Here is a 23,822-nt window from a genome sequence, read left to right as displayed (position 1 = left end):
ATAAAAGTCAAATAACGCAGCTAAGTAAAAAAGTAGGTACTTTTCGTGTTTTTCATAGCAAAATATAGTGTATACAATAATTATCAATGTATGTAATTTAAAATAACCAATAACGTCGTAGTGCAAGCAGCATTATGCTATGTTAACTTCAATCTTATCATAAGGTTTATGGATCGTGGTGCAACGGCTAAATGAAAGTAAAAATTTTAAAATAGTCTAGTAGGCTATGACTTGATTTATTTTGATAATCTCTTGTTTTTATTATTTTTGACAGTTTGCATTTGAAATTGTATCTTGGGTTTGCATATGTTTATAAATGAAAGATTTAAAGGTCATGAAATTATAACACCCTGTACATCGGTAACGAAGCGTTTACGAGCCCATAAAATAAAATAAGCACGAACACCCTGTATAGTTAATTGTAAAATATTTATATAAATTTATATAAAATGTTCATGTAATGTTGGATATTCGAAAAGACGATAAAGACGTGGTTATAAAAATAAATGTTTCAATTTATGAATTTTCATTCTTGAAGGTTCTTCAAACCAAAGTATATTTATAGAATGACCACAGATATACGTAAAGAAAATATATCTGTGGTTGTGGAATGACTTTAAAATTTGATCACGTGCGAGTGAAGCGCTGTTGAAGCAATAGCGCGCCTGAAAGTTATACAACTCATTATACGCTCTGTGTGATTTGTGGCTCTGTGTTGTTGGCGTCGGAGTCGGATTTAGGTTAACTACGTGGAGTTCCTAAACCACAACAAGCACGAGATGCCTCACACAAGAAGAAATTTTGATGGCTTGCTAGCAAAAGTGAATTTTCCATTGTATACTGTACAAATGTTAACAAACAGGCACGTTATAGTTGGTGGTGGAGGAGGATCTGCAAAGACTGGGGTCGCTAATGGCTTTGTAAGTCTTACAGATTGATAGGTCAGAAGTGTATAACATTCTGTCTCAAACCACAGGAAATATACGAACTATCACACGATGGTGAAAGATTCATCGTTGAGGAAGTAATCCGACACGAAACCGGCCCTAGTGTTGTAATGAATTGCTCCACGTACAATGACAAGAAACATTCCTTTTTGGTTGCCGGACAAGAAAGTCATTGCCAGTTGTACAATGTACGAACTGTTCTTATAAATAATAACGTTGAAGTAGAAACTGTGAATCCCCATGAAGATATTCGTAATCGTAAGAACAAACCGATACAAACTGAGAATAATCACACAAATAATAACAAGAAGCTCAAATTCGTGATTACACCCAGTGATAGCGTACAAACAGATTTTTTACAGGAGGAACCATTACAGCGTGTAGTACGAATTAGTCGCCTTAGTAAAGTTATGGCTACAGGTGATACAACAGCATTTTCTGCAAGATTTTTACCATTTATTTGCAGGAGGTACGGATGGCATTGTAAGATTGTGGGGGTTTCCGAATTTAAAGCAATTACATACTTTAAAAGCACACAAAGAAGAAATAGATGATTTAGATTTTAGTCCTTGTCAGAAATATTTAATTAGTATAGCCAAAGATGGATTAGCGATATTGTGGGATTACAGCAGTGGCAAGGAAATACGTAGGCTGACATGGCAACAACCTGAAGGGTCGAAGTATTTGTACAAAAGATGCAGGTGGGTAGGCATTGGATTTCTAGTAAGTTTTCTTATGCAGAAATTCAGAGGAAACATGTAACGAAAGTATGGTGACATACAAATTTAAAGATTTCACGTGAATTTTAAAGAAAATTATGCCTTTCACATCACTTCTGAAAACTTGTACCATGTGTTCTATTTTGGTTTGAGATTACAGTGTAGTCAGCTGTTTTTAAAGATAAATACTTACAGTTTTCGCATACCCCTTTTTGTGAAACTTTTTAGTACCACAAACTGACAAACAGAATCACTCTTTGTAGTTACATTTGTTTCTGAGATACAGGGTGAAAACTAAAAGTTTAACTTATCTTACTACCCATGTAAAATAGAAAAAAAGAGTACAGAACCATTCCAAGTCATATAAAATTAAGTATACACAGAATTTAATTTCAAAAAAGATGACAAAAATTAAGTAAAATATGCAAAGCATTAAAAAACATCTGAAATATTAAAAAAATTGATGCAAATATACAACAAAATTTAAGATTGCTTCAAATTCAAATTTAAAAAAATTTCAAAAATTCGGAAATTAGTAAAAAAAAATTCTTGAATAGAAAAAATTCCATAATTCAAAATTAGCATAAACTTGACAAGTAAAAAAAAACAGATTTGTTTGAATTTAAAAATCTCATGGTTTTCCTTAAGAATCATACTTCACCAAATCTCGAAAAAAGCAGAGGAAAATCCGAGAAACCTTAATTTTTCCTTCAAACAGACACGCCAGGCGTCAAAAATTTTCACATTTTCCATTCATAGTAGACAGTAAAATATCTAATAAAGCATGATTTTGTAATTTAATTGTAGATTTGGCGTTGTCGAAGGTGCAAAAAATTTGAGTGCACTGTATATGTTAGCCAATCCAACGGGCCGTGCTGGAAAACAAAAGTCGTACCTCCAAAAGTGGATACCTCAGGAAGGCCAACTTTACAAAATTGCTGCACTTGATGAAAGCCTCTCGGCTTTGGCTGTACGCGATGATGGAAGATTTGTGGCTCTGGGAACTATGTTTAGCGGTTCTGTTTCGATTTATATCGCGTTTAGTTTACAAGTAAGTGAAGTCTTTTACTGTCGCCCGTGAAGAATGACCATTTTGCAGAGGGTTTTACATATCCCCGGCGCTCATTCCATGTTTGTCACTGGATTGGAATTTTTGCCAGTGTCATCGGATACTCATACGGTTAACAGTATTGCAGAGGCGGCCGTGCTTTCTATTTCTGTAGATAATCAAGTTTGTATACACAGTTTACCTTTTAGAAGTAAGTATACAATTTTAAGGCATACCTATGCCTCAGTGCCATTGAACAGTCAGATGGAAGTTCTGACCAGAATTTCTCATGGCTACTAGAGATTAAAATATGGCCCCTTATTTTTTGCATTTACCTACTCACTATTTTACTTCTATGTCCATAGGCATTACGTTTTCAAAGTCACTGAGCGCAAAGATGAAATAAATTGTTCTTTCGAGATTTTAATGAATATTTTCTTTCTAGGTACCTTGCCGGCATGGTTAGCAATAATTGTGATAATATTAACAATCTTTTTTACATTTGTATTATGTTCATATTTGGGTATTTAGATTGGAATCTCTCTAATCACAAAATATACATTTGCACCACATTCAATTATTCATCTTACACAAACCTTTGGTTTGTGTGCGAAATTGTTCAAGGACTCAAAGGCTCCCGTTCATCTACATAACAGTTATTTATACAGTCGATCAATAAAGACATTTATTATTGTTATTGTTACTACCTTTAGAGCAGTCAACCCACTGTAAACGCTGGTGGCCTTTTCTCTCACTGTTAATACCCAGGGTGATCATTGACCAGCCTTTTTTAAACGTTTTGAATTGTTTTTGATTACTTGAATGTTATCCATATTATGTGTTATATTTTTCAAAAGAAAATTTAATATGCTATCTTTTTAGATGAAAGCATTAACACAGTGTCCCATTTAAAAAAAATGAGATTAGATCCGATAACTTTTTTTACCTATAACCTTAATACAAATTCATATGCTTGATACCGTTAACCTTTTGTTTGACATCGCGTTCATTTTTGGGGTAATGTTTGTTTATGTTCCGATTACATCCAACTTATTAGATGCATACCTACCTATTTTTAAGCATTCTTTTAAACATGCAGAAATTATCGAATTGTTTCATGTGTGTATGTGTACTGATTTGTTTGTAAACTAACATTTTCGCGTTGAAGAAACGGTCATTTTCCGTCTTGTCTTAACAGAAAGATTTTATTGCAGCAAAGATGAGTGACATCCTGTATATTTCACACCTTTTTAGAATTTTTGTACCTGGGGCCCTGTGAAGTTAGCGTAGAACCTGGCGGTTAAGTACACTACAGAATTAAATAGGAAAAAATTACTACAAAAAACTTTTAATTGGATCATAAAACCTCTTAATCTCTCAGCTCCCGTTGTCCTAAAAATCTAGGACATACCTCAAAATCTAGGTTAATTAAACGCACTTCATTTGAGACTAGACACGAATTAATCGACTGCGGTTTAATACAACTCATTTAATTAGCTATTGTTAATTAAACTCGCTTAACTGGCCGGGTTGAAATTCCAAAATTCGGTAGTCCAGTATAATGCTCATTGTTAGTTGGAATTCCGGGTGGCGTACGTTTTCTATGTAAACTGCACGCTACGGCTAGACATGGGAATTTTTTTCGATATATCGATAGGTATCGATAGTTATCGATATATCAAATAACAATAGGTAGAGCTAAAAAAATCGATATATCGATAACTATCGATACTTATCGATATGTCGATAACTATTGATATGTCGATAACTATTGATATATCGATATGTCGATAACTATTGATATATCGATATGTCGATAACTATCGGTACGATAAAATTATGTTATTGTTGAGATTTCAACGAGCGCTACTATTTTTATTAATAAAATCCATTTTCGGTTTTACTCTCGTGTAAATTTACTATTTTTAGTTGCTCGACGTTTCGGAAACTTAACTTTGCTCCCTTTCTCAAGAGAAGCGCTACGTCACATCATCATCCATGCCAAATAAACGCAGTAATAAAATCTTTAGAAAATAGATCTTTTCGTCTTACTGACGATTGCTCAAAAAAAGAAGCACTTCAAAACTTGAACAAAATGTTGCATCAAAATGGCTACTCTTTAGATAAAATAAAGAAGACAATCAAAGGGTGTAATCATGGCCTATGTATCGGTATCTGATTGATGGTTACAGAGGACCAGTCACAAAAAAACAGAAAAAGCTAAGAACACTTCAAATTTAGATATACAGTTTCAATTGATTGACATTTACGAAATCTAACAAAAAACTCTTGATAAAGGTAGCAAAGAAACGTCGAGTAACTATTAATAGTCACTTTACACGAGAATAAACCGGAAAATGGATTTTATTAATAAAACTCGATAAGATAACTATCCCTGTCGATAATACGTTGAATATTTCTCTCAAATGAGGCGTGCAATTACCGCTTAATTACAGCGGTAATTGCATTGTAGAAAGCTAAAGAGCCCTGCGATAATTGCACAGTTAATATGCGGTAACTCCATTAAAGTTGCAAGAACTGCATTCGGTTATTTTCATATTTTGTTAAAAGAGCCCTCTTGTCTTGTCGGGCTCTTTCGCCAAAATATAAAAATAAATTCATGCAGTTTTTAGACACGCTTTCAAAAAAATTATCGGTAATATTATATCGATACCTATATATTAAAAACTATCGCCATAACGAGAACTATCGATATACCGATACTTATCGATATAGCGACAGTTATCGATCTTTCGATAGTTATCGGTGTATCGATAACCATCGATATTTCGATAATTATCGGCATATCGATAAGTAAAATATATCGATAGGTAAGTACCCGATACTTATCGATAGGTGAAAACAGTTATCGCCCATCCCTAGCTACGGCAACCTTGCTTGTTTTGAATTAACATAGGAAACTAATCGGTTATTAATGAATTTAGCGGACTGAAATCTTTCTGGTCATCTTTTAAAAAGGACAACAGTTTTCGGATGCTACAGGATACATTCCAACTCGCCAAGAGAAAGTGATGGTACCATATTCGACTTGAGTGTATCACTAGTAATGGAGATAGGATATATGTTGGAGAACAGAGTATTGGAACAGGGTACTCACAAAGTGAAACTAAAAGTTTTTGTCCAATTTATCTGTTGCAATAGTGAAACATAATATAAAACATCGTCATATTTACTTACAGCATCTTTAAACGATTACACTTTTACTTTGTTTTAGTATTTATATTTAAAAAATGTTATGACAAAAAATACTTACAAATTAACTATCACATAAATAATCATTTGAATATACCTAAAACTACTACTACTTATTTAACAGTCGTAACGCGATCTTGGCAGCTGCTTTCTTGGCCGATGCTTTACTGCCACCAGCTCCATAAACAACCTTTTGCGAACCATTTAACATAAAATGTAACTGTACAATAACGTGTCCGTCATCGACAACAACAGCTGATCTAAAATTTGAAAAAAACAGTGCAATTATAAATACTTTGGTCGGGTTTATAGTCTACAAATGACGTATACATCATCAACATAAAAGTTTGAGCAGATTATAGGCTATGACTCCTGAGAGTCGTGGTTGTAATCGGAGTTTGGGCATGAAAATTTTTCTTCTTACAGAAAATTTCGTTTAATAAGTAACTTACTTTTATTATACGTGCATGGAGGGGCATCTAAAACGATCCACTTTTATTATAGTAACTAGATAGAGATATCTCTTTTATTTGGCGAGAATCGAAAAAATAGTCAAATATAATTTATACGATCACATTTTATTCTGATGAAAAAAGACCAGTGTTCCGTTTTTAAGATTTACAACAGATACCGTGCATCCCGACCGCACACGGTGCATATTGACTTGACTTCCTGTACGTATTACTGCTCTGCAAACAAATAGGCTTTTGTGCATGCTAAGTTTTGAGTACCGTTATCTGAATCATGTTTGCTTGTACAGGTTATTATGTCTTTATATTGTTTGATTTATTTATGCATGTAATGTTCCTAGGAGTCTATCAAGCAGACACTGAAAACGTTGACTTACCCTATACTTACCGTTGGCAACTCTGGTAAGAAACTACAAGCAGAGCCACCTACCTTTCCAGTCGAAACGATGGTAGTTTCGCGCCACTTTTGAATTTGGATGGCAGTCGTTGTGTAATCGGTTCTTTTATGTGTTGGGACGTGAGACATAATCGGGAAGGGAATTAAATAAAAGACAGAACTTTTCTGCGTAAGAAATGACAAGATCAAATAAATATATTAACGCACACAACAAGACCATGCCAAGGAAACCTTCTAAGGGACTAAAACCCTGGCATAGGCCACACAAACACATGAAATAAATCACCTACAGCAATAAAATGCAAGAGAATATACACATAAATAAAACATCTCAAATTGTATGATAAAAATCAGATAATCAAATCAAATTCAATTAAACAAGTTCATAAAATCAAAACACACAAGACATCATAAATGCAGTGGAAAACATGATAAATTAATTCAGTACAAAAACACATCAAAATACTTGTACGATCAATTGAGATAACTCAACTCGTCGAATAAACAAATTGCATGTACATAGGAAACATGTAAATGGTGTGGCTCTACTCCAGCCTTCCGTTAACATAATTTAATTTAACACAAAAAGTACATGTGAGAATGGCATTGGCCAATAGCAAGTATTCATGTGAAAATCGATTATCGCTCAAGCAGATCATATTTTAAATAGAGGAAATGTTAATGAGAGGGCCCCCACTCGTATTGCTAAGATGTTAAGAACTACAATCCGCACGAGACGAGTAGGCAACAGATACAGCTAAAGATCGAACTACATTAGGTACCTACTCCACGGAGACAGAATGACCCACTCGCACACACAAACATCGAAACATCAAATAAAAGAGCCCCCGTTCGTATAGAGAAGTGCAGCGCGTCACGAATCAGAAAGTAACAGATGCAGCGAACAATCAAACTGTATTAGGTACTTCCCTCACGGAATAGTTACGGATCAATCGGGTAGAGCAACATCGCACTGATAATCAACTCCTCGTGAATACAGAAATAAATACTTAATTAAACAAAATAATGGCATAATCATCTGTACAGTATAACAAACAAACATGATTCATCTAACGGTACTCAAAACAAAGGCATGGAGTATGCCATGATTCAGATATCGTAGTTTATGCAAAATCAGCAAAATGTAAATAATATCAAATTGTGGCAAGAAATTCAATGATTAAATAGCTAATACAAGAAAGAATAAAATGGTTACTACCTGTAAATACACCTTCAAAAACCACCACCAAAAATAATCAAGAATAAATAAAAAAAACCGGGAAAGCGTGTGCCTTCCGTCGACCTCGTCGCCATCTTCTTCTCATTCTCCCCTAGCTTTGTTACAAAAATCCCCTAGTATTCGGCATCTGCGCAAAACGGTCGTTGGTTATATACAGAGCATATTATATTTTTGTTTCAGATGTAAACGTGTGTTGCCTAACCATCAGGGTGGAATATCACATGCATTAACGAGGAAGTTTATTATCCGTGTGACGGTGCTCTGCTTGATTTGATTGAATTATTCCATGAAGGAACTCAGATCGTGCGGATCACAGTTCTTGGATCTTAGCAATACGAGAAGGGGGTTCTCTAATTAACCTTGCTTCTATTTCTTAGTGTGGTTTTAATAGACTTTTAACATGACTCGCTACTAGCATTCTCACATACGTACTTTTCATTTTAAATTATGGTAACCGAGCCTGGAGTAGGGCCACGCGATTTTGATTTTTTTATGTACATGCAATTTACCATTTTATGAGTTGTTTTGCCTAAACTGAACCGTAGATGTGTTGAATTAACATGTACCCTTGGGTACTAAGGGTGGGTCGTTTTAATGCGCCATGTCAGAATTATAGTTAGACATCGTCTAGTATAAAAAAAGTGACAGGTAGCCGCCCACTGAAAAACTTTTTCTTCGCATGCGCTAGATAGATGAAAATATAATAGCATAATTTGTGTACACCTCACAGGCGACTGAAGGCTATTGACTGTTTTTATACTAGAAGAGCAATAATTGGTTACATTAAGCTCCAGTATAGTATGCACTCTGTAGGATGTAAATTGTATAAGAATTCCGTTCCAAATTGTAGAAGAAATTTCACAAAAGAATGTTTCAACAAAAATAATACAAAAAATGGAAAGTATCAGCAAAAAAAGAAATTTCACTCAATAAGACAAGAATGATTTTATTAGATATTAATTTTCTCAGTAGCTATAATCTGTATTCAAATCTGCTGTTCTTTCTTCATTTATTTGTTTTGTGGTACACATACAATTTACGGTTAGATAAAGTAAGTTTCACTTACCCAAACCTTGGATTAGCCGCAACCATCTCGTGGATTACTCTAATTGGTTGTTTTGGAACATTTTTCATAAACGTTTCCATCTCCTTCCACATTATTCGATGAATAACTTTCCACGTAGTTTTAAGACACATACCAGAATCCAAGAAGACAGCACCTATCAAAGCCTCAAACATATCTCCAAGAACCTACAGGTTCGACATTACAAGAATGTTAACATGAGGAACAAATACCTTTGGCACATCAATATGTTGACCTATGTGTAGTTCCCCTTCACTTATTAACGTTAGTACTTCCTCATTGATCTTGTGATTGTTTAATTCTTGATATCGAACGAAGTTATCTATATATTTTGATAATTGCCTATTTGAAAACTGCAGATGTTTTTGAAATCCACATCTAACTGTGAAGCACGCGAATGTGATGTTATTTACCAATGCGGAGCGTAAATCGGTTAAATCACCCGGACTCAAATTTTCAGAAGCTTCAAATATGTAGCAAGTAATTAAGAAGTCTAATACAGCATCCCCCAAAAACTCCAAAGTTTGATAACAATTCGTGATACTATTGGAAATATACGACGCATGCGTTAAAGCTTGTAACAAATACGCACGATTTTTAAATGTGTAACGTAACTTGTCTTGCACTTTTTCCCACGCTGGTATATGGTATTCAATATTTCGTTTGGCGACATCTTTGGCAAAGGCCGGATTCGGAGGCGTCATTTGAAACATATTGTCAATATTTTCAAATTGTGGTACAATATTTAACCACTTTAAAAATCGTAAACCACCCTTGATACCGTGAGCTTGAAAATACACACCTAACAGTGCTTCAATACAATCGGCGATCGACTTATCCCTTATAACTTGCTGATCTAAAAACGAGTATGCGGAATTGGAGTGCACAACTGCACATTGTCATCTTTAGGTAACTCGTCACAGGCTGCACTGATGTCGTTGATAGATTTATCACATAATACACCATCGATCTGTTCGCTTTTTGTAAAGGTAAAGTGAAAGAGAGAATTTATAGATATGGATCGATTGATCCTATCTCTTAATATTTTAGGAACATTAAATGCGGGTGTTTCCACTCTGAAGTTGGATCAAACTCTGCGACTTTTACATACTCGCTAATGCCCTTTTTATTTCCAATGTAAAATAAATTCTTATTACTAATTAATTTTCCTTTAAAACTGGTTAACATGCCTTCATCAAAACTTGGATATTTCAGGAAAAGGAACAAAGAAATAGTAAATTTCAAAAATGAGTCACCCAAAGTTTCTAACCGTTCCAAATTAACTATGTCATTATTTTTTGCCGTAGTCAGTGCAGTAAAAATATCTACAAGTTCGGCACCTTTACTATTTTCTCTAATTTTCAAAAAATTTAATGGTTTATAAGTGTAAAGGTTATTATCCGTCTCACACTTATTTCGATTTGCTACTTTATTCTTTGCTAACTGGTGATCCTTTGGTAGCGCTTGTGACACAAAGTTGTCAAAAGCTTCCACATCAGTCAACTTCACGTCACGTTGTCGTTCGATATCTACAGGTTCGGTTAACTCATTCCAAGGACATTCCGCAGCTAATTCTTTAATTGTTAAATCAGGTAATAACTTTGTTAAAGAAATGCTGCCAAATATTTTATCTTGAGATATTTCCGTTATGTTCGATTCCTCGATTTCTTCATAATGTGCGCTTTCTTCTATGTCGTCCGTTATATGTTTATCTAACAGTAACGGTGCCCACTCTTCCTTTTCGGATAGTTCATGGATGCCTAGTCCAATCCCTTTTGCAATTAAACTGCGTAATTCATCTGCCTGCAATAGTAACACAATTCTATTCAAAATTGTTGGCAGCAAACCGGCTTGCAGCCATAATGCGGATGGAAAATCTTGCTTTACGCAAAGTTCGGGTATCAAATACTGTTCAAATTTATCACCGCTACTTTTTCTACCATGTGACCTACGAGGTTTTAGACAATTTAACCTCTTTGACATACCTTTCACCAAAACTAAAGGCTGACTTTTATTGATTATTGTTTGCTTGTGTTTTTCCATGAAGTAAGCTGCGTAGGTGGCAAAGCCCTCTGTAGGAAAGGCGCTCAGCGGATTCAATTCGTCAGAGACTTTGATTACGAGGTATTGCTGGAACAAACATTCTTAACTAAAAAAACAATCTAATGCTAGTGCAAAACAAAACAGACTGAATAATTCGAAGGAAATAGTTTTTTGGAAAAAAAACGCAGAAACAGGTCGCTTTAGGTTGGAAAGGGGGATATCTTTTACTTGAGAATCCCCCTAAATAAGATTGCCACTCCTTCAATAATTGTAAATTGAATGTTGGGCTTAAACCATATAGTAGGTACATGGACTGCTATTAGCCCTATGCTTTCAATACAAAATGGGTGGTCACGGATAGAGGGCACTGTAGTCGTGGGTATGTGAATCTCAGGGTAAACTAAAGTCATATGAACACCACTAGGATCGCGTAAAGACTTAAAGAGTATCTTTTATGGTAACCGCGTAGTACGGGAAGCTTTAAATACTCTTGATTATCTTCTATACGTCCACAAATAAGAATAGGTTTGCTTTTTTTGCCATATCTACGCGATTAATTCATTGACGTTTGTAAATTTATAGGTTGACAGTCTCAAATCGTGTCTAATCGGACAACTTCGGACAGATTCGTTTACCCTGAAACTCACATACCCAGGCGATGTCCTTGACCGTATTTTAGTTACAATTAGCAGTCCATGTACTATATGGTCTAAGATGTTGGGTCAAGTGACACATCATTTGCCTATGTAGGTTTCAAATTTGAGCGAGTCCTTTGAAGGATACAGGGTGGCAAATGACAAATAATTCAAATGCATATTCAAGCTTGTACGTGAATGAACATAAACCATGATAAATCAACATAATAAAACCTTCTAATAAATGTAGACCCATAAAACCTGCTCGAGCTATCCCTAAATTATGAGCAACTCATGAATTATTTGATATGTCACATTTTGTCTTGGTTTTTAGCTCGGTTTTTAGGTACTAATAGTAAAACTGATGCGATTTTATTTCAGTGAACTAGAATTGACTTTAGCAATGTCTTGATCCCTACCTCTCAATAAACGCCTTAAATTCATTTCATTACTTCACAAGAGTTGTAACGAGTGGTCGCTTTAGAATTTAAAAAAGTAATTTTTCAAAAGCATATTTTGATAAGCATAGACAAATTCACACATGTACCGCTTCATAGTGAAATTGAACAAAGATAGGTCTGGCGATAACGAGCCACGTCAAGGTAGCGCGAGCGAGCGCGGTTGTCACGATCTCTTGCAGTTTAACTTCGGGTAAGAACATATCAGGTAGCGAGAACTCCTAGATTCGTCAACTGGATGTCAAGAGTAAAAGTGAAGAAAGTAGTTTACATGAAATTGTCAAGATTCTCTTCAGCAATAGATTACATACACCGATACAACTGTAAATAAAGATAAAAGACGATAATTGGGTCTATAATAAAATTTGAATAAACTTTTAAATACGCAATTTCCTTTTGATGGACTATATAAATAACTGGATTGCTGAATGCTGTTGAGAGTTAGTGTATGGTGATCGACTGAGAGCTAACATCAGCTTTCCCTTGGTCGGCATAGCACCGATTCATGACTCTGCACAGGAGAACCTCTGCAGAGATGGCAAGAATAGGTATACAGTGTGTCCCAAATCGGGTGGGATTGCATGGGTAACTTTGTTATTATTAAAGATAGAGAATTGGTTAAATGGGCAATGTTTTGCAGTTTTGGATGCGTATTTAAAATTTCCTTATGGAAATTCAAAATGTCGCATAGGTCCGACGTAAATTCAAAAAAACTAAAATTGGCCATTTCCTTGAATGTCTTATATCATCGAAAGTATAAGAGATATAAAAAAAAGTTTTATATAAAAGTGACTGTCTTTGATACGCTTGATTTAGAATTGATGTCAAAAAAAAATTCAAGATGGCCACTTTTGAGGAACATTTACCAACTTCCTAAAGTTAAATGGGCGCCATATTGGATTTTTAGATTACTTGATAGATTTTTAAATTCTCTTTTCAACAAGCTATTATAACATAAGATTGAAAATAAGATACCAGTTATATTAACGGTTTTTGTATTTTAATCAAGTAGTCTGTGACGAATAAAAAAAAACAAAACAAAATCTATTCGAGGCAACAAAACAATGAAAATAATTACACCAGATGTTTAAAACACTGGCCATAATTAGTGAAACACACTTCAAGACAGTTTAGTTTAGGCAACGTGTTGCCATTGATGATTATTATTATTATTGTAGTGGTAGCTACTTCCACTTTACTTTTATTTTTTAATTAAGTACTTACTTTGATAATTTAATGTACTGTACATAATTCGTGAATTGTGACCTGAGCAGCCAGTTTGTTGATAGATAGCATAAACTAACCCTTCCTTTATGAAATATACGTTGTTGAGAAAAAACCTTTAAGGAAGTTTATTGGAGAATTTGTAAATAATGGTGAGCAGTTAAAGATCCATCGAAGATTACCGGTCTAATTACATGACTTCCCATTATGCCATAAAATACATTAATTAAAAAAAATATTACTTGATTTCGGCGTGAAACTACAACATGTAGGTTTTCCTGTGACGAGTAGTGTTCATAATGTCGATTTGAACACTTCGCAGTTAGAAGAATAAGATTCATCTGTCCATATACTCGAACTGGTAAAACTGTTAGTTTCGATATTCTTGCGGATAAACCACCTACAAAATGTGACCTGGGACAATGCATCAATGGTAATACATTGTGTAAAGTAAATTGAAGTGTCTTGAAATGTCTTTAACTGGATAATGGCATGACTTTTTTCGAGGGGATAGTTTGTAGTTATACCACCATTTGTAGGTATGTAAGTATGGATAATAAGTCAATAAGTGATGTTATAAAAATCAAATTTTTCTAGACCTAATGCTTATACAGTGAATTTTTTTTAAATGCGAACATAGGAGTTTGCATGCAATGTAATTTCCCTATGTTCGATTTTTAAAAAAACACATCAATCTATGAGGTGTGCGCGGTTCACATTCCCAAATCGCACAACTTGTGTTACTATGAACAGCAACTCTATAGTCTTTATGATGAAGAGCACTCGGTAAGATTTTTTAAAGATGCCATGTGAGGCCATAACAACTTTAGGATACATTTTTCTTAATCTTACGATAACTTGACTTCACATGGCACGCGCTGACATCACAATTCATTGTGAACCAACCTTCAATTATTTGTAGGTCATGTGGACCTGGTATTCTACTAATTTGATCTATTCAATACATAAATGAAGAAAATAAGAAAATAAATACCGAAAACAATTACAATAAATGTTCGAAGTGTCCTCCTTGACATTCTAAGCAATAACCTAACCGATTTCGTAATTAAATTGGACGACGGTATTTTTAAAAATGTGACAGCTGTCAATTGTATCTACTACTCATTTGAACTACTCAATAGATTGATGTGTTTTTTTTTAAATCGAACATAGGGAAATTACATTGCATACAAATTCCTATGTTCGCATTTAAAAAAAATTCACTGTATAAAATTTTGGAGGGAGTTGTAATGCCCAAACCCCCCCCCCCTCTCATGAGTGCGTCCCTGATTTTTTTAAACATCTGATGTAATTATTTTCATTGTTTTGTTGCCTCGAATAGATTTTGTTTTGTTTTTTTTAATTCATCACAGCCTACTTAATTAAAATATAAAAACCGTTGATATAACTGGTATCTTATTTTCAATCTTATGTTATGATGGCTCGTTGAAAAGAGAATTAAAAAATCTATCAAGTAATCTAAAAATCCCATATGGCGCCTATTTAACTTTAGGAAGTAAAGGTAAATGTTCCTCAAAAGTAGCCATCTTGAATTTTTTTACATCAATTCTAAATTAAACGTATCAAAGACAGTAACTTTTATATAAAACTTTTTTTTATATCTCTTTCGATGATATAAGACATTTAAGGAAATGACCAATTTTAGTTTTTTTGAATTTACGTCGAACCTATGCGACATTTTGAATTTCCATAAGAAAATTTTAAATAAGCATCCAAAACTGCAAAACATTGCCCATTTAACCAATTCTCTATCTTTAATAATAACAAAGTTATCCACGCAATCCCGCCCGATCTGGGACACACTGTATATTGCTATGTAAGCAAAGTCGATGTGGACGTTAAAGTTTGGTCCAGACGCATGAAGTTAATTACCGGTAATTAATCGTTATTCAACTTTTCGTTTCAATTTATTTAATTAGTCTGGTTGGGTTTTACGTGTATACACAAAGCGAGTATTGTGTTTCTATTTGTATCCAAGCGATTTGTTTTTTCGTTGTAAAAGCTTATTTCCTAGAATTATTAAATGTAGGGCAATTTATCGCTTATTTTCATTATTACGAATTTTAATTATTTCAATTATTATAAAAGATTTATATAATTTAGTAGCGATAATAATGCACATAATCGGCAAAAATTGTGTTTTCGCAGAAAATCTGAGATAAGACAATTCCGCGTAAGATTTCGATACCTACGTGACCACAGGAGCGTCAAAAAAAGGGAGTTCTGATTGTTTGTCGTGTTGCTACGCCCCGTTAATTGGATGAAGTTCTTTTCGAATTTTGGCAATAGGGAAGACACGTTAAACACTGGAGTTGGCGTACAGAAGGGGCCTCTTGCCAATTCAATCATCTGTCGTGTGTTTGGTCAACCAGTTTAATTCAAATTGAGTAAAATTACGTCCCTGTGACCTGATCAGAACAGTAAGTCAGTGCGAAACGTTTTGATTAAATGCGTTTTTCTTTCGCAATTACTATAGTGGTTTGTTGTTGCAGATTTTTTGTTAATTTGAATTTGTGTGTCCAATAAATTTTGTTTAGGTGAAACATGTAAATTGTGTTTATTCGAACCCTTTACCGATCCACATAAATGTCTCATGCTTAATTATGATTAATTTTTTTGATCTGTACCCAAAGTTTATTTCATTTTACGTTATTTGAGCGTATTTGTTGCAAAACGATTAGTTTTACTGTTTTCACACTTCACAAGTTATTACGTTTTATAAAAAAGGTATTAGTTCATTAACACTGTAAAAAATTAATATTGCATTTAATTAATTGTCTATCGATCGCTTGTTTGCGTGGTACATGTTTGTTAACCCTTTTCTTTCAGCCTGAGTGTTTTATGTCGAATAAATTTGTGATCTGTAAATGGTTGGTTTTGTAATTAATCGATCCCGAATTACGACCCAGATAAGAGTTTCATGTAAACAATTTTGTTCACACCCAGAATTGTCATGAGGTGTTAATTAGAAATTTGTTAATTAATTCTGTGGAATTTTGGGGCGGTAAAGGCTACTGACTTTTTCCAATTAATGTAGTAGGTATGTCAGATGAAACTACCAAGCAATTTGGTCTGTTGCTTATGAACAATAAAACACCTTGCAGTTTTGAGTTGTTTTTTATCTTATCATCAAAACATTTCATGAACTTGACTCGCCTTTCACTACGAAATGTTAAGAATAAATCTAACTGTCAATGACTTGTCAATGTGCTTAAGAAATAAACAAAACACATAAACTTGAATAGAAATACTTACGTGATCATCTTTGCGATACCATGGAGTAATGACACTGCCACAATAATTTTCCTTGGTTACATTTAAAGACAACTTCATTTGCTCTGTAGGCTCAGCCTTTGGATCCCGAATGGCCTTGTGTTTAATAGAGTTTTCGAAATCTATTTCGAAATTTAAAGATATCCTCTTAACAGGTACAATAAGAAATCCATTTGTATCATCGTCATTATCCAACACTAGATATGTTTTCAAAATTCTCAAAACATCTCGAAATACCAAGTGATGAAAATCTTTTAAGTGTGAAATGTTCTCCTCGGTCAAGGTAACCTGCTTATAATTGAGCTTAAGATTAACTAATATCTCTCCAGCTGAAACGTATAATAAAAATTGGCACAATTTTGGTAACCGCTGGGCAGAAAGAAACCCATAGCATAAATGAGACTGATAGAGATTATATATCACTTCCAGGTCTCCTTTATTAGAAAATATCGGTTGTAATTCGATGATATGAAGATACACCTCTTTGTTTGGGATTATGCACCCCTTGCAAGCATTGGGTATCTTAAACAAAAACATTCAAACAGAATTTGAAACAAAAAAAAATACATACTCTCTTAGTATATAATCTTTGTTTGTTTGTTTTTCCCACATCACTTTCCTGGATCTTTGGCCAATGGTTAAAATAGTAACCAAAATTGTTTTGTGCTACCGCGCGATTTCTGGGTAATAGTTTGTTATCCAATTCACCTCTTTGATGCAATATCTTACAAGTCTCTAAAGCTGCAGCTCTTTTTGCAAGCTTCTTCGAGTGCGTGAATGGTCCCTGCATAATCGTATTTAACTATTAGGGGCATTTTAATCGGAAATAAGTTACTTCTATTGGATCTAAAACACCACTAACTGGTGGAAGCTCAATTGTGACTCGATAGTTTAGAGTGTTTGGACATTTATCTACAAACCAGTTTGGCGTATACGTTGTGTATTTATCAGCCGGAAGATGTGAGCAGTACAAGCATAAAAGAGGTATAGCAGTTAAGAAATTGACTTGTGGAGAATCTGGTCCATCCACATAGTATGGAGGGATTAGCTCACCATCCAACTGATCTGCATCCCCAATCGGTTCCTCTGCATCCTGATAATTTCCATGTAGGTGCTAAAATGTCTGTGTAATCTATTAAGGTGACATTTAAATTAATTTTACCAAATTTAGTATGTCTTCTACTTTTTGAAACTTTTGATATGACCTGAAAAATTCATTGGATTCATCTTCATTCACCAACATGTAATATAAACTATTTAGGTGGCGTGCTCTTCCTTTTGATTGAATATATGCACAGTAATTAGTTACAGCACAAAATTTAACTACCAAAGTGCATGTCGGAATGTCAACCCCTTCTTCCAAAACGTTCGAAGCTACCAATAAATTAACCTTCTTAGTTTTGAAATCATGCAGAATGATTTTATTCATTTTGTTAGTATATAAGCCCTCACGGGTGTTGTTGTAAGCGTTAACATTGAAGCCCACAATAAAATTAGGATTAATAAAAGAAAAACGAGGATCAGTTTCCTTCAAATCTTTTAGCACATTATAAATAACTTTTGCGGTAAATCTTCTTTGGACGAATATTATTCCGCATAACGGAACCTTGGCGTTATGATCATATTCTTCCAAAACGTGGAATAGCTTATTTACGTGCGGAGATGAAAATTTGTAAATACGTTCAGGTTGATTCGTAGACTTCATTACTATCTGATACATAGTTCTAACCGTTTGAAAAGTTGACTTCACCGCATCAATTGCAGTTCTGAACCTCTCGTCTTGACAATGCTTTCTAATTCGTTCCAATTGAATAATGTGAGCGGCAGCGGCAATCTCGCCACAGTAACTTCCGAAATATTGAATGTGGTGTACTACATCGTTAATTAGGTATATTACTTCCTTAAATTCGGAATCATTATTAAGTGGGTGCAGGTTTGGTTTTGGAGGAGAGATGGATGTCTTATCTACGTTGATTTTTTTCACAACACTGATTAAATCTTTTAAACATCGGATTGCTAGCCCATCCACCTCCGAAGGTGTATGAGACGAAAAGACACGTATTTCTTCTTGCGGATTTGTAGAGTATCTGTAAATGTGTAAATCTAAAATTGTAAAATATTAAAGAACACAACAACAAATTAACAACAAAGGTCTTTATAAACTACTCCCAACTAATCAAAATAAAATTTATTTTTCGACAGTGTTTTCCATGCTAATAGCTAGCTTGAAATTGTTAATGATAACAAAAACCGAGGTTGCCATAAATACTGATTGCAACTTTATTAGTTAGGTACGCTTAAATAAAAAATTTGCCTGGGTAGCACTGAGCAGATACCACCTGCAGATGTGTGCATGCGCGATTCTGCCCAAAAGCTTTTCAGTTCCGCCTTTTATGTCTAAGAATATGTGTACCAAGTTTGGTTCCAATGGATTTAGCTGGAAATGAGAGTACAGGTACAGACAGACCGACTGACATCAAGATTTTGTTTGATTCGGATAAAAAAGTGAGGGGCTCATTTTTTACTCCAATGCACCTTAGAATAACCAGAACACCTACTCCATTCTCAAGACAAACGAATTAACCCCAATTTGATAAGTTTCATTTTACACGATAAAAAAAGGTCATATAATGTTACATTTCTTACACTGCGAATTAAGCTTCCTTGGGAAAAAATAAGTAAATTCTGTTGAATCAGCGTTTTCGGTAGATAGTCTTAAAGTTGGCGAACCAATGAAAATTAACAGAGTATCTCCGCCATTGCTATTCTACCATGAAATATGTGTTTTAAGTCAACTTAGTATATAGAGAGGGGATGAGCTTGGCACGAAATGAGGGATTAGAGTTTAAGCCGTAGAGCGAGTAAGAGGCTCTAGCTAGGTCAATCAACCAGAGAGAGTCTCGATTTGGCATCCGAAGAGTCAATATGAGAGAATTGCGATTAGTCAATCAGCGTTTAGTATAGCGCTACCCTTAGTCAAATTTACGTGCATATTTCGCGCACATTAGCTTTTCAAGAAAAGTGTCAGTTCGCCCAGATTTAAAGGAATATAACATTAAGCCCAAGAAATCATTATACGTTCCCGTGTCGCAATTAAAAAACTTATAATCGTATAGTAATTTAGTTACATAAAGACACTGTCCGTATTTATAAACAAAGTGATATTCAGCATATTCTATAAACATTTTACCGTGCTCTACGCAGTGCCACAAAGTAGAAAGAAAATTAATATTCCGTGTAAAGGCCTGGACACACATGACCGAACTGAGCCGGCTCCGTGCCCGCACTGAGATACGGTCATGTTTCGGTGATGAATTGCACTGTAGTCTCAACGCTCCGTGCACGGTCATGGTACGGACATGTGTGTCCAGGCCTTAAAGCAAAATTGCGATAAAGAAAACTGTTCGTAACTTTAAATAAAGTGTGGTCATAACTTCAGGACCGAAAACAAGTGCTTCGTTGCACTCGGCATAACTCAGGTTAGCAGAATCTTGATAAAAGTGCTAACACTAAGCGGTTAAAAATACCTCTTATTTTGAATAGAAGCAGAGTAAATGTGGTTACTCAATTACACAAACGTAACTTACCCTGTCAGACACTCTAAATCAGGTACAGTAACCACTTTGCTATGAAAAGTACGTTCCAATACACTAACTTCTTTTAGAACTTCGGCGGGCGTACATTTTCTGTTAAGCAATGTGGCTGACAGCCCTATCACACGTGGTGGGTCTCTCAAATTCGGATAATACGACATCACTTGTGTCATGGGATGATCACCTACGCCGTTGTGGCATTCATCAAAGATTAACAAATTCACATCATTTAAACCTGGAAAGAATTGTGCAGCAATTAAAGCAAATTTCAATAACCTGATTCACAAAATTTCTCGAGTAGTAAATATCCTTGACAATAATCGTACAATACGCTCCACTTCCAACAAATTCACTTTTGACAAATTGGAAGTGCCATTAAATTGGAAGGGTAGCCTGTCCCTACAAAATTTCACAGGTCACGTTTATCTGAAATTTGGGATTCCCGTTCAACCACGCTCAACTCGGCTCTTCTACAGATAAGAAAGTATAGGGTAAGTTCAAAAGAGATCGACCACATTTTGAAAAAAATGCTGGAACGTTTTTGGTTTCTGAAATATACTGTGTTTAGATAAGGATGTTTAGCATGGGGATCTCCGCCACCATACCAGATACCATGGTCAAATTAGAGAAAAGTTGGGCAATTAAACCATTACTTACTATCATGCTTAAAACAGAAAAGCAGAAAATTTCAATGACTATACCAAAACCGAATTTGCAGATTTGGTTTTTTATTTTTTTCTGGTGGTATTTGAACAGATACAAAAGAAACACTCATTGCTACTAGTTGAGCTCTACAGAACAACAATGAGAGATTTTGAATACAACGTTCCCTTCCGGAGGAATCATCAACTTTATTTTTTTCTAGGGCCCATAAAAACGTACATTTTTATTACGAATACAATACATAGCATACACACAAAAAATGGGTTTCAACAGGATGGTGCACCTGCACACAACACCCGAATCGTGCGAGAATACCTATGGGACAAATTTCCAGGAAAATGGAAATTTATTTAAAACTGATTGGCATATTTAGGCATTATACTAGAACTATAGCTACTTAAAACCGACTCAGAAATACCAAGAACCTAGAATTAATAATGGATATGCTTAAAAAATGAAGATGTACAGCCTTCTGGCAAAGAAATTACAAACCGAGATAATGAACTTGAGTGTGGTTCATTACAGATTCCTGTATAGAATCTAAGGAAAGTATAAAAATTGACTAGAACTCTTGATGCTTGATGATAGAGACACCTACGGGTGTTGCCATGCCATATGACCCTTCTGATGCAATTTCATCACTCATCACTAAAATGAACTTTCAAAACTCCAGTTAAAAACCTACTTTGCCATATTGATTCTATACCTACGAGTAAAATGAAAAAGACACACTTAGATAATGTAAATTGCACTTCAAATAGCAGTGTACAAAATCCTGCCGTTGATATTTACCCCTCGGTAATTTATTGATACATTGAACCGCACTTCTTTAACACAACTTACTTAATAGTGAACGTTGAAGTATATTTACAAGTATCTGGGTAGTCATAACCAACACTTGATTGTGTTCAAGTTGATCTCTCCATGTACTATCGCTCCAATAATCCACATTCATGTCGCCGCTATAGGCAGCAACGTCTTGATCTGTTAACGCTTTTAGATATTTCGATTGTTGATCGACTAAGGCTACGGTAGTTACTAACATAACGCTCACTTTTCCTCCTTGACTAAGGGGTCTAAAATTGAGGCAATATCGTCAAGTGAATTACCACTTTTGAGTAGAGCCACCTTTGTAGAGGTTCCGCTAAACGTTTTAATATCATCACAGCAATTAAAGTTTTCCCTGTACCCGTTGGTAAGAAAATAATTGAATTTCTTTTAATACCTATCTCCATTATGGTAAGTTGATAATCTCTTGGTATAAAATCGTCTTTTCCTTTATGTTGCAATTCCATTTCGAGATCCATTGTGTTTATTTAGACAAAATTCACTTTTTTCTTCAAACGTCATATAATATTGACATTACGTAGCCCAGCACTCTGAGTTAAAGTTTGACTTTTTAGAACAATCGAACAAGCGGCAGTGAAGTATTTTAGTGCCTAGGCAATAAAACGCTTCAGTGCCAGTGTCACATTGTTTTGCTTTGACAAGTTGATGTTATTTACATTAGGTTCTTGGTTCACCTAGCAAGTGCGTTGATCTTTCCTTCTGATTTTAACAGAAATAAAAATATAGTCGATCAAAGAAGCTATTTATTTATTTAAATAATAGTTAATGTTGAAAGTTCAGTTAGTCATATTACCATTATTGAAATTAAACCTTCGTTCCTGCAGCATCCAAGTTTTGAAGAGTCAAGTTTTGTTTGGCTCGTCTTATTTCTAATGAATGAATGAAGTATTTTCAAAAAACTGGATTGGTTTCTGCTTCAAATGAAGGAGTAGTTGAAGTCATTCCATCTGATAAACCTGGATTTTCTATAGTTGTCGAAAGTATTTTTTGTGCAATTTCATTTTTATTTGAAATCGAAAAACTCGTCCACAATTAAAACGTCAAAACTAATAATGGCCAACTATAGCAATTGTTATAGTCACCACGGCCGACGCGCTCACGGCTACCCATAACGATCGGGTTAATATTTCTTCATTTGAAAACCATTATTTGGGCGTTATTCTCACGTTTGAAGAAAAAATAGCATATATTATGCGGAGCTAAAGTAACTTCTTATGGCTCGTCAGTATTTTGCTGGCGGCCTCGCTTCGCTCGGCCATCAAACACTGACTCGCCATAAAAAGTATCACTTTAGCTCCTCATAATATAATAATTATACTATTATTACACAACAGGAAAAAAACTTGCAAACGAAGTACCGGGAAAATTAAAAAAACAAACAAAACAAAAGTAAGTAGGTTATAATTCTGAGTCTGAAGTTTGGGTGGGTAGGGAAGATTGGATTTGATTGGTTGTCAACAATGGGTGCGTTCAGGGAAATAAAGCGACACAGCGCTGACATGAATGGTGCGTTCGATTATCCGTTTCAGGAGTGCGCAGAGCGTACAATCATTGACTATACACACAATCATGTGTATAATCAATGGTAATAGCACAATAATTGATTATGTGTATAATCAATCAATGATACAGTGAAAAAATCACGTGATCACTGGAACAAATTAATAACTGTGCATTAGCCGAAGGGTACGGAGCGGAAGCAGCGGGATAAAGCGTCAACATAACCTCTAAATTTTGTACATTGTGGCTGGTTGAGTGCTAAATCACGGGAATGTGTAGAAATATTCATTACAGACGCAAATGATATCCAAGTTATCTTTATGAAATAAATCGCAAACCAAAACAGTCAATCAGAGAAGACAAATATGTAAAGGCAAATTTTTAGGTTAAAATAAACATGGCCACGTGATCACATCCTTTGAAATTTGAATAAAGAATTAAGAAG

The 23,822-nt window shown here is 34.8% G+C and overlaps 2 protein-coding genes across 2 annotated transcripts; one reads left to right on the top strand and one right to left on the bottom strand.

The window, feature by feature from the left end:
* Nucleotides 1-680: 680 nt before the first annotated feature.
* On the top strand, nt 681-3,286 carry LOC116172152 (prolactin regulatory element-binding protein). The gene is made up of 6 exons (XM_031489297.1): nt 681-920; nt 977-1,367; nt 1,414-1,648; nt 2,474-2,717; nt 2,766-2,925; nt 3,160-3,286. The coding sequence occupies exons 1-6, from the start codon at nt 780-782 to the stop codon at nt 3,243-3,245; spliced, it is 1,257 nt and encodes a 418-aa protein (XP_031345157.1). The 5' UTR covers nt 681-779; the 3' UTR covers nt 3,246-3,286.
* Nucleotides 3,287-5,842: 2,556 nt separating this feature from the next.
* Nucleotides 5,843-23,239, bottom strand: LOC116172755 (endoribonuclease Dicer-like). Its single transcript, XM_031490021.1, has 12 exons — nt 23,199-23,239; nt 22,157-22,362; nt 21,872-22,104; nt 20,360-20,600; nt 17,935-18,859; nt 17,608-17,886; nt 17,344-17,556; nt 16,755-17,294; nt 10,159-11,248; nt 9,331-10,007; nt 9,101-9,285; nt 5,843-6,187 (listed from the first exon to the last, which is right to left on the bottom strand). Exons 2-12 carry the CDS (start codon nt 22,333-22,335, stop codon nt 6,037-6,039), a joined length of 4,713 nt encoding a protein of 1,570 aa, XP_031345881.1. The 5' UTR covers nt 22,336-22,362; nt 23,199-23,239; the 3' UTR covers nt 5,843-6,036.
* Nucleotides 23,240-23,822: the final 583 nt, after the last annotated feature.

This window comes from Photinus pyralis, unplaced genomic scaffold (genome assembly GCF_008802855.1).
Source record: "Photinus pyralis isolate 1611_PpyrPB1 unplaced genomic scaffold, Ppyr1.3 Ppyr1.4_LG5, whole genome shotgun sequence".
NCBI classification, from domain to species: domain Eukaryota; kingdom Metazoa; phylum Arthropoda; class Insecta; order Coleoptera; family Lampyridae; genus Photinus; species Photinus pyralis.
This window is presented reverse-complemented; position numbering and strand designations above follow the sequence as displayed.